The 14623-nt window shown below is 38.4% G+C and overlaps 1 protein-coding gene across 1 annotated transcript; it reads left to right on the forward strand.

The window, feature by feature from the left end:
- Positions 1–1387: 1387 nt before the first annotated feature.
- Positions 1388–12617, forward strand: LOC102220498 (anoctamin-10-like). Its single transcript, XM_014473903.2, has 16 exons — positions 1388–1495; positions 1583–1657; positions 2809–3089; positions 3301–3474; positions 4711–4848; positions 6128–6244; positions 6364–6480; positions 7036–7374; positions 7448–7630; positions 7773–7828; positions 7922–7996; positions 8548–8712; positions 8795–8986; positions 9068–9205; positions 9283–9399; positions 9484–12617. Exons 3-16 carry the CDS (start codon positions 2816–2818, stop codon positions 9505–9507), a joined length of 2109 nt encoding a protein of 702 aa, XP_014329389.1. The 5' UTR covers positions 1388–1495; positions 1583–1657; positions 2809–2815; the 3' UTR covers positions 9508–12617.
- The last annotated feature ends 2006 nt before the right edge of the window (positions 12618–14623 follow it).

Here is a 14623-nt window from a genome sequence, read left to right on the forward strand (position 1 = left end):
TTTTTTGTATTTCATTATCTATAAGCCATAATCTCACTAAAAGACTTTGGCCACTGGCCATCTCCAGTGGTCTTTGAGTGGAAGGTGGGCTACATCCTGAATGACCAAGCAATGATTACCTCGCTCCAAAGAAAAAGCAGCTGTCATCACTTTGCATCAAAATGACCTCAACAACTTCAAAGTGAGAATCAGCTGCAGTGAATAAATCTTTAGGATATCCAAGAGTGTCCAGCAAGAACCATAATTACGTTTATCAGCAGGAAGCCAATAAACTGCATCCCCACCAGCGCAGAGCTTGCTCAGCCTCGGCAGCAAGTGGGTGTGAGCACAGTTGAGGCTAAACGCTTTAGACAAGAAATGCAGGAAAGAAGCCAACTCTATGGAAGTACAAAGATGAACTGCAGAAAACTGGTCCAAATGTAAGTATGGTCAGGAAAATACTGACTTTTTACTCAAATGAGAACTTGTGGTCATTACTGGAAAAGATTGATCACCTCCAAACAAAGCTAAAACAAGAATGGACCACCTATCAGACAGGTTTTGGTCCAGAAGTTAATAGCATTGACATATTCGAATGGCAGGCTGGATTGAACAACCTGTGATATAAATGGGGGGGTTGATTAAAATTGTGCAATTTTAACCTTTTTTTAAAAATTATTTTTAACAAAAAAGGTACAATGAGAATTAAGAGAATGCCAATTTGTCAGACTGCAGGAAGTCATCAGATTTCTTTGCGTCAAAAAATTAGCAAAAACATAAGCTCACTTCTATCATTTAGGTGCCCATCTATGTATTTCAATTACGTGTTTATTAATGTTCACCATTTTATCTATTACTTTCTTCCTCATTTAAAATTACTGCAAGGATTTATTATTAATATCATCATCATTCTCCTTAGTTAAAGCTGGTATTTTCGTTTCTTTAGATGGTCACATTCATCTCTAACACCACAGAGGTTCACTTGGTGTGCTGCTCCAAAATCTCAGGAACCATTAGACCATCGCTAGGTGGCAGCACGGTGCTCCTGGTGCATCTGATGTTGTCATGGGGTGGAGGAGGGGTGCATCAACCTCCTCCTGGTTAGAAACTGAACTGGACAAACCCCCTAAACACACAACATATAATGTTACAGAAAAAATTACAACTTTTTTGATTTTCTCTTAAAAAGTTATAAAACAGGGACTGCCTGCCGCTAGAGGTTGTGGACCGACTATGCTTCATTTCATAAACATCTTAAAGATTTTTATTTTTTTTTATTTGTTTTTAATAATTTCAAAAATCTACTCATTGCAGATGTTATTTCAGCGAGTGCCAGCTGTGGGGCAGTAGGACCCTGAGCTACTACTGCAACTGTAAAACCGTCAACTGGCAGGAGGGAGGAGTCTGAAACAAAACCAAACAACCGTCCACACCCTGCAGAGCCAGAGAGGTTCCTCCACATTCCTGTCCAACAACACCACACTGAGAGAAAGCGAAGAGGAAGCACTGTCTGGAGGTGGGTAAGAGTCTGCAGACGGACTTCTCTCTGGTTTCTACTCAGACGGTGCTGCCTTCATGCCGCTTTCTGTTTATGTGCATTCAGACAGGAGTTTACGGAGGGCCTGACGTAGGACTGGAGAGCAGAACCACCTCATCATCATCATTAGCGCCCTACTAGGTATAGTATTTCCTGACTCATCCTCTTCCTCATCCCTAAATGCCTTCCTGAGTGTCAACAGAATCTGTTCAGGAGCACTTCAGAGACAGCAGGAAGTGTTTAACCGCTTTCACTTCACTCTGTGTGTCTTAAAGTCACGGCGCAGTCACAACACGAGTTTTTTCTGGATCCGGAGTTTCACTGGAAGACACGCAGCTTCCTGAAGAATTCAATGCAGATCCGTATTTTATGTCTGCAACCACGACTGAAATACCAGCAAATGTAAAGTTGGCTCAGGGTACCATGCAAATCTATATGGCTCCCCATGTCGCTATAAAAGAGAACATGATGCAAATGAAAATTGGGACTGTTACATGACTACACAAATATGTTATTGCTGCAGCCTAAATTCTTATTGATGTCTCTCAGATGTGTTTATCAGAGGCTGGTAAAACCTTTAAACAATGTGGAGGACAAAACTGGCTTAAATACACCTATTAATGGTTGCAGACTGGTAATAACCCAGTAATGACAACTTGAGATTTTGCTGTTGAAGTAAAATTGTTTTCTGAGCAACTTTCTGTTGTTTTTAAACCAGAAAACGATACGAAATGTATTGTGGCCTTAGGTCTTTCCTTTTATTCATCTATTAACATAACAAGCTGCACTGTGTTTCTGTTATGTCAGCTACTGTATATCAAGATTTGTATTGGTTTTACTAACATGCATACCCAAATGAATAATTTAAATTCCTCGACCTTAAAAGAAATTATGGAATCAGCTGATATAAATAGAAACTGTTAAAGCTTCTTCTTCTTCACCTCGGTTGGTTAAGCGTAGAACAGGGTGGATTTTTCACTTTTTAAAACAATTATATATAATTTCAATTTCTCCCCCAGTAAAAAAAAGCTAAGTGATAAAAATACTATTCAGTTTTAATCTGTGTGAGTTCAAAGTTTTATTAGTTCTTGTGAAGATAATCACCAAATAGAAAGAAATGCTGGTAAAAATTCTAATGTATTTGTTTAACATGTCTGAATTTGCTACCACTTCTGAAAATCTGTGCACATGAAGACCAAACAGACTGTGGAGATGTAGCTGCACAAATGTCTTGTTGGAGAGTAATAATGACAGGGGTATAAATGTTCACTTTGGTTGTGGTTTGCTTCCAGTCTCACCATGAGTAAGGCAGCTGATGATGAAGGTGTGCCTGGTGGCCGAGGTGAACCACCAGGCACCTCGGCTCAGCAGTTGGGTGGAGAGGCTGCGGGCGGGAAGCTGCCGAGCAAACTGAGCGCCTCCTCCTTTACGCCGGGCTGGACCAAAGTCAGCTGCCCCTGCTGTGCCTCAGAGCGGGTCGAGCCACTGGTTCGGGTGAAGCTCGGACCGAAGGTCGTCCCCGAGACGAAACGCTGGCTCATCAAACTGATTGGCGCTCCTCAGAAGGACGGAGGTAAGATCTCAGTTTCCAGTGGCTCCCTGGAGCAAAGAAAAACATACAGCAGATTAAATGTTTATGAGCATCTCAGTGTTGCAGCAAATCAATTCCAGTTCCAGTAACAGGCTAGATTTAGTCTGCATCAGATTTCTCACAGGATTTAGCAAACAAGTCAAACAAACAAACTTGTTAACACCGGGTTCTTACTTTGAAACACTCGCTTCAGGTGCAGGGTTACTGGCTCACCCAGGCGAGGACGCCACTGGTAACATCATCATGTTGTCTGCGCCGCGCTGTACGTTACTGCGAGCCACGGAGGAGCTGGGCTTGTGCAAGATCTACCACAACAATGAAATGGAGGCCTTCGCTTACAACGACAGAGACAACTTCAGAGATTCAGGTAGATAAGACAAACATGTATCCTGATGGAACATGTAGAGTGTCTTATATTTAAGGTCAGGACTGAAATAAGTAATGGTGTTCATTAAGAAAAGAAAATGCATCATACTTTTATAGCAATCTTGAAAATTTTTTTGTTTTTTTCCCCTCCAAGGGGCCACTGTGTAGCACAACACAAACGAACCCCTAATGTTTTCAGTTGTCAGTCACATTTAATTGATTCTTTGCATAGGTCTTCTATTGTTGCCAGAAGACAATAATTATATTTACAGTTTATTGTTACATATTTAATTGGAAGAATTGCATTCAGATAATGATCTGGTCCTCAACAGCACGTTTGTTTTATGCCACTCTTTGAGCAAAGTTAATGGTAAACCTCTGCATCAAGTGTTAGGCCAGCTAACAGTTCTCTGGGAATTATATTGTTTTGGTACCAAACCTTTCTTTGAAACTGAAAAACTGTTATTTTTGTTGTTTCATTTTAACAGACTAAGTAATTAGGACAAATTGTGTCTTTGTGACCCATTTAAAATAGAATTTGCAGAGTTTTGCCTCCTGAAAAATACTTAAATTCTTGGAATCCAATGTTTAACATAGTGAGTCATCATTTCATCATAAGGAAGCAGCAGCCATAACGCTGCTGCCAAGCAATTATCTCTGTGCATGTGCAGACATCATCAGGCCGCAACCTTGTGACAACTAGTCCACATATGGAGATGGCAGCAGTAACTGCATCTAGGTTTTGTATATCTATTTTATCTTACCCCCAATGAGGTTTTGTGAGTCACCTGAGGTAATAAACCTGGCAGTAAACATCAAAAGCATTAAGAATAGCGCTGCTTCAGACATAGATAACCAGTATATTCATATGATGGTTCTACATAAGTTTGATGTTTCCAAACTCAACTTTCCAGAATTCAATTTGCTTAATCTCCATTTTAAAACATAAAAAACTGAAGTTCACCATGAATTTATGGCAAATATTTCTACAATAGAAAGGGTTTTATGTGAAGTCTGGGAAACTAACTGGAAAGAAGAACAAAGAAGAGAAGATTGTAAATACCTTAAGGATAAAGGGAATAAATGACAGAACAAGACATAAAAGGAAACAGAAAGAAATAAGAAACAAAGTGGGTAGAGTACAAAGCAGGGTTTCCCCCAGTGCATTATAAGCCTGGCAGGCCACCAGGCTTTACTTGTGCAGTCAGTAATGCTACACATGTAACATGTGTAACAGACAACATGGAGGTGTTTCTAACGTTGGCTGAGCGACAGTACATCATAAAGTACGAGCTGGATGGTCTGCGGGCCCAGAAGGACTTGAAGATACCCGGCATGCCCGACAGCCGCACACTGCAGAAGCGAGACAACATCTGTGAGTAGCCTCATTGTGTTTCATATCAACACAGAGAAAGAAGACACTCACATGCTACTGAATCATTTCGTATTTCCTCCAACACAAAAGACAATCTACCAGTGTTTGCTTGGACTTAAGTCTCCAGAGATGAATAATGTTGGTTCTACAGCCTGTTGGTGCTCCAGAATTTAACACCCCAACCCTGTTTGTGAAAAATTGCTTTCTTTATAGCATGCTCTTGTGTTCTTCCTCTTTTCCCCTCCCAGACAACCCCCAAATAAACACCATTTATCCAATAAAACCATAATCCTTCTCCTGCCTATCTCCAAACCATCCATTAGGCCTGGTTTCTCAAAGAATCCAAGCTGAGTTGTGCATCTGGTATACTCATTTCTAATCCTGTCAATTTCAATCAAAACTAACACCTTCTGCTATGTCATAATCTAAAAAAACGTGAATCGGTTATAGCAGATCTTGCTACAATCAATCTATCATATTCCTCCCTGTATGCATCTTATTCCCCTCTCTTCTGCATTAAGCACTGCCTTAAATGTTTGCCCCTGGGTAGCAGGGATGAAAAACTCGAGACCAGTCTTGAGCTGTTTTTTTCTGCTCTTGGCCTTGCAGGGTGCAGTCCATGTCCTGGAAAAACCGGCCTTGACTCCACACCTAATATGACCAATCTTTATTACTCTTACTGTTTTTTAAAATGTATTTATCATACAACTATTGTGTAATATAAGCTGATAACTTCAGCTTAGAGATTGTGCATCAATGAGTGGCTGAATTGTTAGTATATTATAACAAGTACTAGATTAACACCAAAACGTAGTTTTGGTTGAGTAATTGTCCTGAAATATTAGTCGAACTCTAAGAATTTGGTCTCAGTCTTGGAAGAACCAGCATTGATTCCATGCCTGCTAGATGCCATAAACTCATCCTGCCTGGATACCTCTAATTGGTTCAGCTTCAACATTTCTCCCATCTGATGGATTCGGTCTTGTTTCTTATAGACATTGATTCCTCCTCTCCAGACTCTCCTCTGCTTGCTTCCTTCTCTCAGTAGAGATCAGAGTATTGTCTGCAAACAATAGAGTCCACTTCAACTTCCACCAGTCCATCACCAATGCTTACACAATATATTCTCACCACCATTTAGACATAGCCTGTTGTTCCTACAACACCTCATCACTATCTCACTACCTTCAGATGCCATGCACCACCCTCAGATATTACTTTTCCTCCCCTGACCTTCCTATAAATGACCACAGATCATTTGGACTATGTGCTACTGCAGGGCAAAAGCTAGGACAAGCAGGTGTCATTGTAGACACATTTCCTCTCCACAACCCGGGCAAACTAAAGGATCTTAGTAAATCTTGGTACTCTGGGAATCAACTGGCTCAGCCACTGGGTATGTCAATATAAATTTACATTTAAAACAATCTTCTGCCTTCCAAAGGAGTACATGACTAGATTAGCTGACAAAACTGTAACACTAATGCAATACATGCCTTCTGTCCATTTTCCCAGATAAAGTTAACGAATATTTTGGTAGTTCTGTGGCCTTCTACTTCAGCTTCCTTGATTTCTACACCTGGTCTCTCCTTCCACCGGCAATACTGGGCCTGTTCATCGCATATTTCTCAAGTACGTTTGATGACTTACTGTATATTGATGGCTTTATGGCTTCATTTAGTGAAATGTATTTCACTGAATGGATTTGATGTACCTAAATTTCCTTAGTTACATCAAGTATCTAAATTTCCTTAGCTACTTGATATAATTTAATAAAGTGATGAATGCAAATGATCAAAATTGTGCTTATTTTATAATATAGTGAGACATTTTTTCTTCCAAATTTTTTAAAATCAAAAATCCATACTTCTCCAGACCCAAATTTAGATATCTTTTTTAGTCCTTACTTTCAATTGTCAGGCTATGTGACATGGCTATGTACAGTATATGGAGCCTGCAAACAACAGCACAAAGAATCAATAGATAGATGGACAGATAGATGTCAAAGAAGTATTGATCAAGACACTTAATAAGATTACAAGCATATCTGGTGCCTAGCCTGTAATAAGATATCCAGAGTTAAACATTTTCCTCAGGATCATGATGATTGTCTTGTTTTGGATCTAGCAGAATCAAACACAGGATGTTCATTTACATAATGTATAAATATGTTCCTGCCCATTGCAGGAGAGGTTCAGCGGGAAATGCTGCAGTCAGTCTCTGGGTCTCAGCAGGAGGAAGTCCAGGATGATCCAGAGCCTCTCATCAGCGGTCACATGCTTCAGGCCGTGTTCAGCATGCTCTGGTCCACAGTTGTCATAGAGCTGTGGAAACGCCGCAGTTCCTCGCTGTCGTACCAATGGGGCACACTGAACCTCGCAGAACGCTTTGCAGAGCCACGGCCAGGTTTCCACGGCGACCTCGGGGTCAACCCTGTGACCGGTCGTGTGGAGCCACTGTTCCCCGAATGGAAGAGGGACCTGCGTATGGCGCTGGTGTCTGTCCCGGTGGTGGGGCTGTTCCTAGGTACGTTACCCAACAACAACCAAAGTGTGAGTCAAATGCTTCAGGTGTCTGATATACGCGTTTCATCCTGCAGGACTGGTGGTTCTGGGAATGATGTGTTTCTACTGGGCAGAGGCCCGGGTGCAGTGGCTGCACAAAGATTGGAACTCCATGATATCTCAGACTTTCCTCTACGTGCCTTCAGTCCTCCATATTCTTTACACAAATATGCTTGCCAACCTTTACAGGACAGTTGCCAATTCTCTGACAGAATATGGTGAGATGCATGAAGAAAACATATCAGGGAGAAGAAATGTATTAATGCAAATATCTATCAACTTAGGAAGGAGGCATGTGTTAGAGATGGTCTATTATAATTTATTTTGTCTAAAAAACTCAAACTGTAATATTTTTCTTAGAGAACCACAGAGAGGAGTCTGCCTACGACAACCATCTGACAGGCAAAATCTTAGTGGTTAGTTCTCTCTCTCTTTTGCTTTCTGGATATTCGCCCATTTTTAGCTCCAACCAGTCTACACTAATATGACTCTTTCCTTTTGCTTTTCAGTTCACCTTCTTCAATAACTTTGCAGTGCTCTTCCATATTGCCTTCTTCAAGCAGGATGTGCCGCTGCTTCGAAAGGTAACAAAGATCTTCAGTCCAGCACTAGAGGTTCTGTGTCCAAGAAAATATTTCCTATAGTGATAACAGAAACTTACATTCCCATTTTTGTTTGGATAGGGGACATGAATCTACTTTGCTTCTTTGCAATCTAATTTTTTTTTCTTTGGGAGGAAATAAGTTGCTTACTCAGTGTGCAATCAGTAGATCAACACCATAAATCAAAATCTGCCATTTGTTTTTCTTTCACTTTCCCCATCAATTAAATAAGAAAAATAATTTTATGCATCAGATATAATGCTTGTTTGAGTCTGTTATCTTAGGACATTTGTTTTCCTAATAGGAATCTAATATTTTTTTTTCTTTTAATTTAAATAATATATATATATGATTTAGAGATTTTTCTTTGTTTATTTAATGGAATCATTAATTTATTGCTAATTTATCCCTAAAGTTCTAAAAAGATTTTTACTTTTTGTAAGTTGCAGGATTTTGATTACAAACGAGCTAATTCATGAGTGACTACAAGATATACAATCAGATTTTCACACGCTGTTTCAATCTTTTTAAAGCGTTTAGCTTCTTTGCTGATCATCTCTCAGCTGGTGAACCAGGTAACAGAGGTGGTCATACCTTTCCTTGTGGACCGATTCATTAGCGCCCCCCACAGGACAGAGAGCGAAGACGACCCAGAAGAGGACAAATTTCGGAACCAAGGCACCCTACCTACTTTTCCGGTGAGTGTTCCGAATCACATCAAACATCTCACAACAAAGCTTTGATTCAAAGCAACCTACCAATCTGCTTTTTCAACCACAGGGACTGTTTGCAGAATACATTGAGCTGCTGGTGCAGTTTGGGTATTTGAGTCTTTTCTCCTGTGTGTTTCCTTTGACTGCTGTCCTGCTGCTCCTCAACAACCTAACAGAAATCAGATCGGACGCTTACAAAATTTGCAAACTCTTCCGCAAACCCTTTTGTCCTCCTGTGGCCAGTATGGGTGTGTGGAAGGTCAGCTGCAGTATACAACCATATTAAAACCCCCCAAAAATATTTGTAGACCTCTGCTTATATCAGAGTCTTCCATTTTAGGTTGCCTTTGAGGTCTTGAGTTTTGTATCAGTGGTGTCCAACGCTTGGCTGCTGCTGCTGTCTCCACGCCTGCAAAAGATGAGTCAGGAGGCCGGGATGAGCAGCAGCAACCTTCTGATGGGGGCTGTTATGGTGGAGGTAAGAGCGAAGGTGGGATCCCAAATAATCCCTTCATTGATGTCCGCTGGTGTAATTTCATCTCTGTGTATTTGCAGCATGTCCTGATATTAGTAAAGGTGATCATGGCAGCCCTGATACCAGATGAGCCTGACTGGATCCGGAAAAAGAGGGAGCATATTGAATACACATCCATGCAAGCCCTCAGACAGCAGGTTAGCTACCGTACTTTTAACTGACTTTGTCACATACTTGCTTCATTTCTCAGCTTTCTGAAGTATTTTGCTTATATTTTCCAGAAGCTGAACGTTCAACAGTCCTAATTTTGTTTCAAGATTGAAGTAGTGCTCAATGCCTCTGGAGGTAAAACCAAAGACGACAACAGAACTCAAGAGTGTCCTGTATCGCCCCACAGCTGTGACTTTGCTCCAAGTGTTCTTGTTGACTTTACAAATTCACATAGTGCTTTTGCTATTTAAACACGTAACATTTTATGCATAATGCAAGTGCAATTAACAAAAGCAGCTAAAAGTGTTTCTATTCTTAAAAATGCAGCAAATGCATTGCCATGACTGCAATGGATTGCCATGACTGCATTCACTGCATAGGAGTCTTGTGAGAGACTTTACTAAGGATACAAATTATACAGTTAATATTTAAAAAAGGGACACAGTATTTGAAGTTACTCATTGTGCCAAAAACAGGCAGAATATTTGCCTCATTGCTGCCACCTGTTGACAATAGGCAGTTAGTGTCCAGGATTTATATCAAGAGAACAATATCATTTAAAAGAAAGAGTGAGCTGACTTTAAAGCTACTTTTAGCAATATCTGATGTACATTGTCTTTACCCTGGTATTTAATAATAATAATAATAATAAAAAAGTTACCAGGGATTCCTCTAGTTATGCTGTAATAACTCTTGGTGCATCTCAATGCAATACATGCTCAAAAACATTATGACCACAAGCATTCCATCTCTCGTAAACGTAACAATAACAAGACCTACCATATGAAATTGTAATTTTGCAGTACTAATATCTGAGTGACCTAAATACTGTTCATACCACTTCTCACACACTAAACCACTTAATTTTAATGTCCAAAAAACACTTGAAGGTTAAGGGATTATTTTTATTCTGATTCTCATCGGACAAGAAGAGTTGCATTATTGTGCCTAGATACAACCTCTAAATTGCACATCCAAGAATCTGACTTTCAAATAATATCTTAAAAGGGTTTTAAGTACTGTCGTAGCTCTCCACACTTTTAGGAGGTATTTTTTCCTGGAAACTTAGCTGCTAGCTGCTTTTCTATTTAAACACAGGTACAAGAACTTGAATAAAACAGATACATGTGTTAAATAAATAAAAGCATTTTAAAATAGTTATCCACATTTTTAAGCAATTTATTGAACTAGATTAAAAAAATATTCTACTCGATTTTATCCATCAAAAGTATTCGCCAGCAAGTTAAGCAATGCCAAAGAGAAGTTGATCGGTATGCTGTGCAACTAAGTTTCTCTGCAGGTTACTAGTCAGATCTTCAGATGCTTCAATTATTTCCTGATTGATTGTACCACAGAAAACAAAAAATTAAAAACTAATTCTACAATATTTCTACGTGATTTTTACTAAATGAATTCAAAAGGTGAATTGAAGCTTTGAAAATTAATCAATCAATTCATATCTACTGAATTGAAACCCTTGGTTGTAACAATTGATAGTTTTTATTCAATTATTTAGACCTAGCTATTAAGTTTAAGGGTTTAGACATTGTACAACAACATGGAAATTTCCAAGCCTCTCAAAAGAAAGGCAAAAATGCTTCAACAGTACAGTTTTAAAACTGGAACACTAATTTATTTAAAAAATAAATACGTAAACGATGTAGGATAGGATGAAATTTGTATTGAAATTTACTGTATTCACATTGACTGTTTTTAAGTCTTATTGTTAGAAAAAAGTAGTACTATCTTGAATTCATATCTAGTGGGAAAAGGTTTTCTTTGCCATCTGCTGCAAAACTAAAATACCACAAACAGCTTTTTTCCCCAAATTTGCTTGGGACAATACACTTGAAGGTCGATTAATAAAAGGTATAAAATGCTTTAAAAACTCTAAAACTGGGCAGGTACACAGGCTTCTGAAAAAAAATGTCGAGTACCTTAAAATATATCAAATACATAAATTAAGCCACAAACACACATCTCACAGAACAAAAACCCACACTGCTAATATATGACAGGGTTTACTTACAGAGTATTGTCCGTGGGCTTTATGGTCGCTTCCAAGGAGTGAATACTCTTCCTTCCCAAAGTCGAAACACTAAGTTACAAATTTGTCAAATTTCCGGCGCCATGTTGTCTTATGTTAGCTAACAACTAGTTTATCCCAACGGCAAGCTAACAGCTAGCTGTTTTTTTAGCTGCATTTTATAGCATACTAAAATATAAATAAATAAGAGTTTCATTTGTTACATTTTCATATACTCCGTTGTTTACTTGACGTAAACGATAGAATCAAGTATCGGATGAAACAACACTGAAGTTAGCACAAGTTTGTTGCGCCGTCTTCATGGACTACAGAAAAACTACGGAAGAGGATTGGGCTCAGTGAAAAAAGGGCCAAATTCAGGCTTTTTTCCCTCAGAATTTTGACATTAAAGTCATTTCTATAATTTATCAGCTTAATTAAGTTATCATTCATTACTGCGCTAAGAAAAGAAAAGACAAACTAAAACGTAAAGTTAAAATTTTTATTTTTTTGCTTAGTAATTTTCAATTATGGTTAAGTGTTTTCTTAAATATCATTTATGAAAACATTTGTATTCTATGTTTCAGGTGTCAATAAGAAATTAATGCTACGGGAAGAGACCAAAGATATGCAGTGATATTGTTTTTAATATTTTTTTTATTTGTTTATTTTTTGTTTGTGCATCAATTTTGCAGTTTTATGGCCCCAACTGCATTAACTTAAAGTCAAATAATGCATGTTGTTATCACGATGATACGTGTTCACCGATGATGGGTTTATTTTGATATATTTAAAGTGCAGTTTTAAAAAACGACAGTGAAAGTCGGTTTTTGTATATTTGTTCAATTTTGACTGTTATTGTATTTAAGTGTTAGTAGTCTTTTTAGCCACCAGGGGTCGCCACACACTGACCTTGATGGTGCTGCAGCTTGTAACATGCAATCCTGGTGGTTGCAGGTCTGATGAGATCCTTTCAACCTGCTGTAGCTGTAGATTTGCAGACTTAACACAAAATATGGATGTGTGTGTATTTGCGTGTGTGTGTGCGGGTGTGTGCGCGCGTGTGTGTATACTGGGTGCGCGGTGGGGGGATGTGTAGTTGAAGACAATCTGATTGGAGGGTCAGGTTTTAAAAGATAGTGTTTGCTGGTTGTAATAATAAAGTCACTTAAAAATGTGTTTATAGTGACGTGTGTCTTTAAAGAATTAAAGTTACTAATTGTAATTTAAACTCTATTCTTTTTAAAGGTGTAGCTGAAGTTTTTGTTCTGTTAATTTCTCTACTTACGTTTATTCAGCAGCCAGACATTCTTGTAATCTTTCAAATAGTTCTCAGAAGGTGAAATATGCGTTAAAAAATTTTTTTCGTTGGAGTGTGGCTGTTTCTTAAAGTGTAATTCTTAAATTGTAATTATAGTGTAATTGTTTTTTAGAATTTAAGGTAGGATAAGTAATACGCTGGAGAAACACAGCTTCAATAGAATTAATCCTTAATGTCCTGGATGTGAAATATGCAGCAGAGTGCTTTTAGCCAGATAAAAAAACTAATATTTTTTGAGAACAAAATTTTTATGCAAGTTCATTAGAAATAAAACTCTCTTCATGCATCCATTCTGTTGCTTTAATCCATTTTAATAAATAAATAGAGAAAAATAGGTTCACAATCCAGGTTAAAATACAGGTCAGCAGACATTAAGAGAGACAGGACACAGGAACAAATAATTTTATCCCTCGTTTGCACGGGTTTGAAGCTTTCATGGCTGATGAGATATGAGTCATAATAGGATTTTAACGTGACGAGCGCTCTGTCTTTAGGCTGGGAGCGAACAATCACATGTCAGTGACAGTCACTGGATGCTGTTCGCTGAGCAGATTCTGCTTCTCTTCATAACAGTGGAAAAATATAGCACAAACAGGGCAGTTATATGGTAAAATAATACTACACAAAGGGACTCTTCAGCTACACAGTAAAAAGTCATTGTGTGATGGCCTGAATCTACACGAGTCCCCAGATACTGCTTGCAGAAAGCTACCAGCTACAGTGTTCATACTGTGTGCAATTCATCATTCAGTGGGTTATTATTAACAGTTAAGCAAAAACAATAGCTGTTCTGTCAGACCCAAGACACCTGGAGGTATATTGTGATAAATATCTGTAGCAACATGCAAAGTCCCACACATCTGTTCAGATAATTAATATCGTTGTCTTGTTATAAAATCATACCCTTAAGAAAAGAAAAGTTATGGAAGTATTTTCAAAACACAAAGTACAGGAGACCTGCATCCCTGTTATTAATACACAACAAGCTATTAAGTTAATAAGACTGTGGACATAAGAGAGCAGCAGATCACATGTCTCCCCGAGTCTCAGGCGTGTAATATACAGTGTCATATCATAACAGTCTTTATCATATGAGCTTATGTTAAGAGCTTTGAAACCGGAGTGACAACATGTGCAGCAGAAAAGTGAATCACTGGACAGCCGATAAATCACACCATCTTGAAGTCAAACCAACCCTGCAATTGGTTTTCCTTAATGGTTTGTTTTAAACCACACACACACCAAATAATTCATTCTAGTTAATCCAATTAATCTTGAAGAACAATTCTGCCATTTTACATGTTTTTTTTCCCCATGTATTTGGGTGTAAAATACATATCTCCCATCCAAGTCTAAAGGATCTCCACTGGAGATTAAAGCAAACGCTTCTATCGAGTATGTTGTTCTACAGAGAGCCCAAAACTGGAGGGACAAAGCAGTCCTGGCACAAGAAAGCAAGAAACCTTTTTAATATCCACAGCTTCCCATGTCAGGCCATAACAAAGGATGCGGTTCATGTCAGACGTGGTTTCTAAATTGTTTTAAATCTAACCTCAAGTGTAAGAAAGCCTCCCATTGAGACACAGATTAAAACTGTCTCAATATTTATTACACAACGACAAGGTAAAATCAGTAAAGCGGTGTGTGAAAAAATAAGTGGTAACACTTTATTTGACGGGTTGTGAATAAGACTGTGATGACGCCGTCAGAAACATGACATAACACCTGTCATGAACATGAGTAAGTCTTCATGAATATTTATGACTGATATCATGAAGTGTTATGACAACTTTAAACTTCAATTTATTAAACTTTAGTCTTAATAACATAAAGCTACATAATTTTTGAAATTTAATCAGTAATA

Source organism: Xiphophorus maculatus, chromosome 2 (assembly GCF_002775205.1).
Source record: "Xiphophorus maculatus strain JP 163 A chromosome 2, X_maculatus-5.0-male, whole genome shotgun sequence".
NCBI classification, from domain to species: Eukaryota; Metazoa; Chordata; class Actinopteri; order Cyprinodontiformes; family Poeciliidae; genus Xiphophorus; species Xiphophorus maculatus.

Bases quoted from the DNA above. Each gene is read 5' to 3' on its own strand.
- LOC102220498 (XM_014473903.2), top strand. From the start codon at position 2,816: ATGAGTAAGGCAGCTGATGATGAAGGTGTGCCTGGTGGCCGAGGTGAA. The intron at 7,829-7,921 runs GTTAGTTCTCTC...TTTGCTTTTCAG, and splicing joins TGACAGGCAAAATCTTAGTG to TTCACCTTCTTCAATAACTT. The intron at 9,400-9,483 runs GTTAGCTACCGT...TATATTTTCCAG, and splicing joins TGCAAGCCCTCAGACAGCAG to AAGCTGAACGTTCAACAGTC.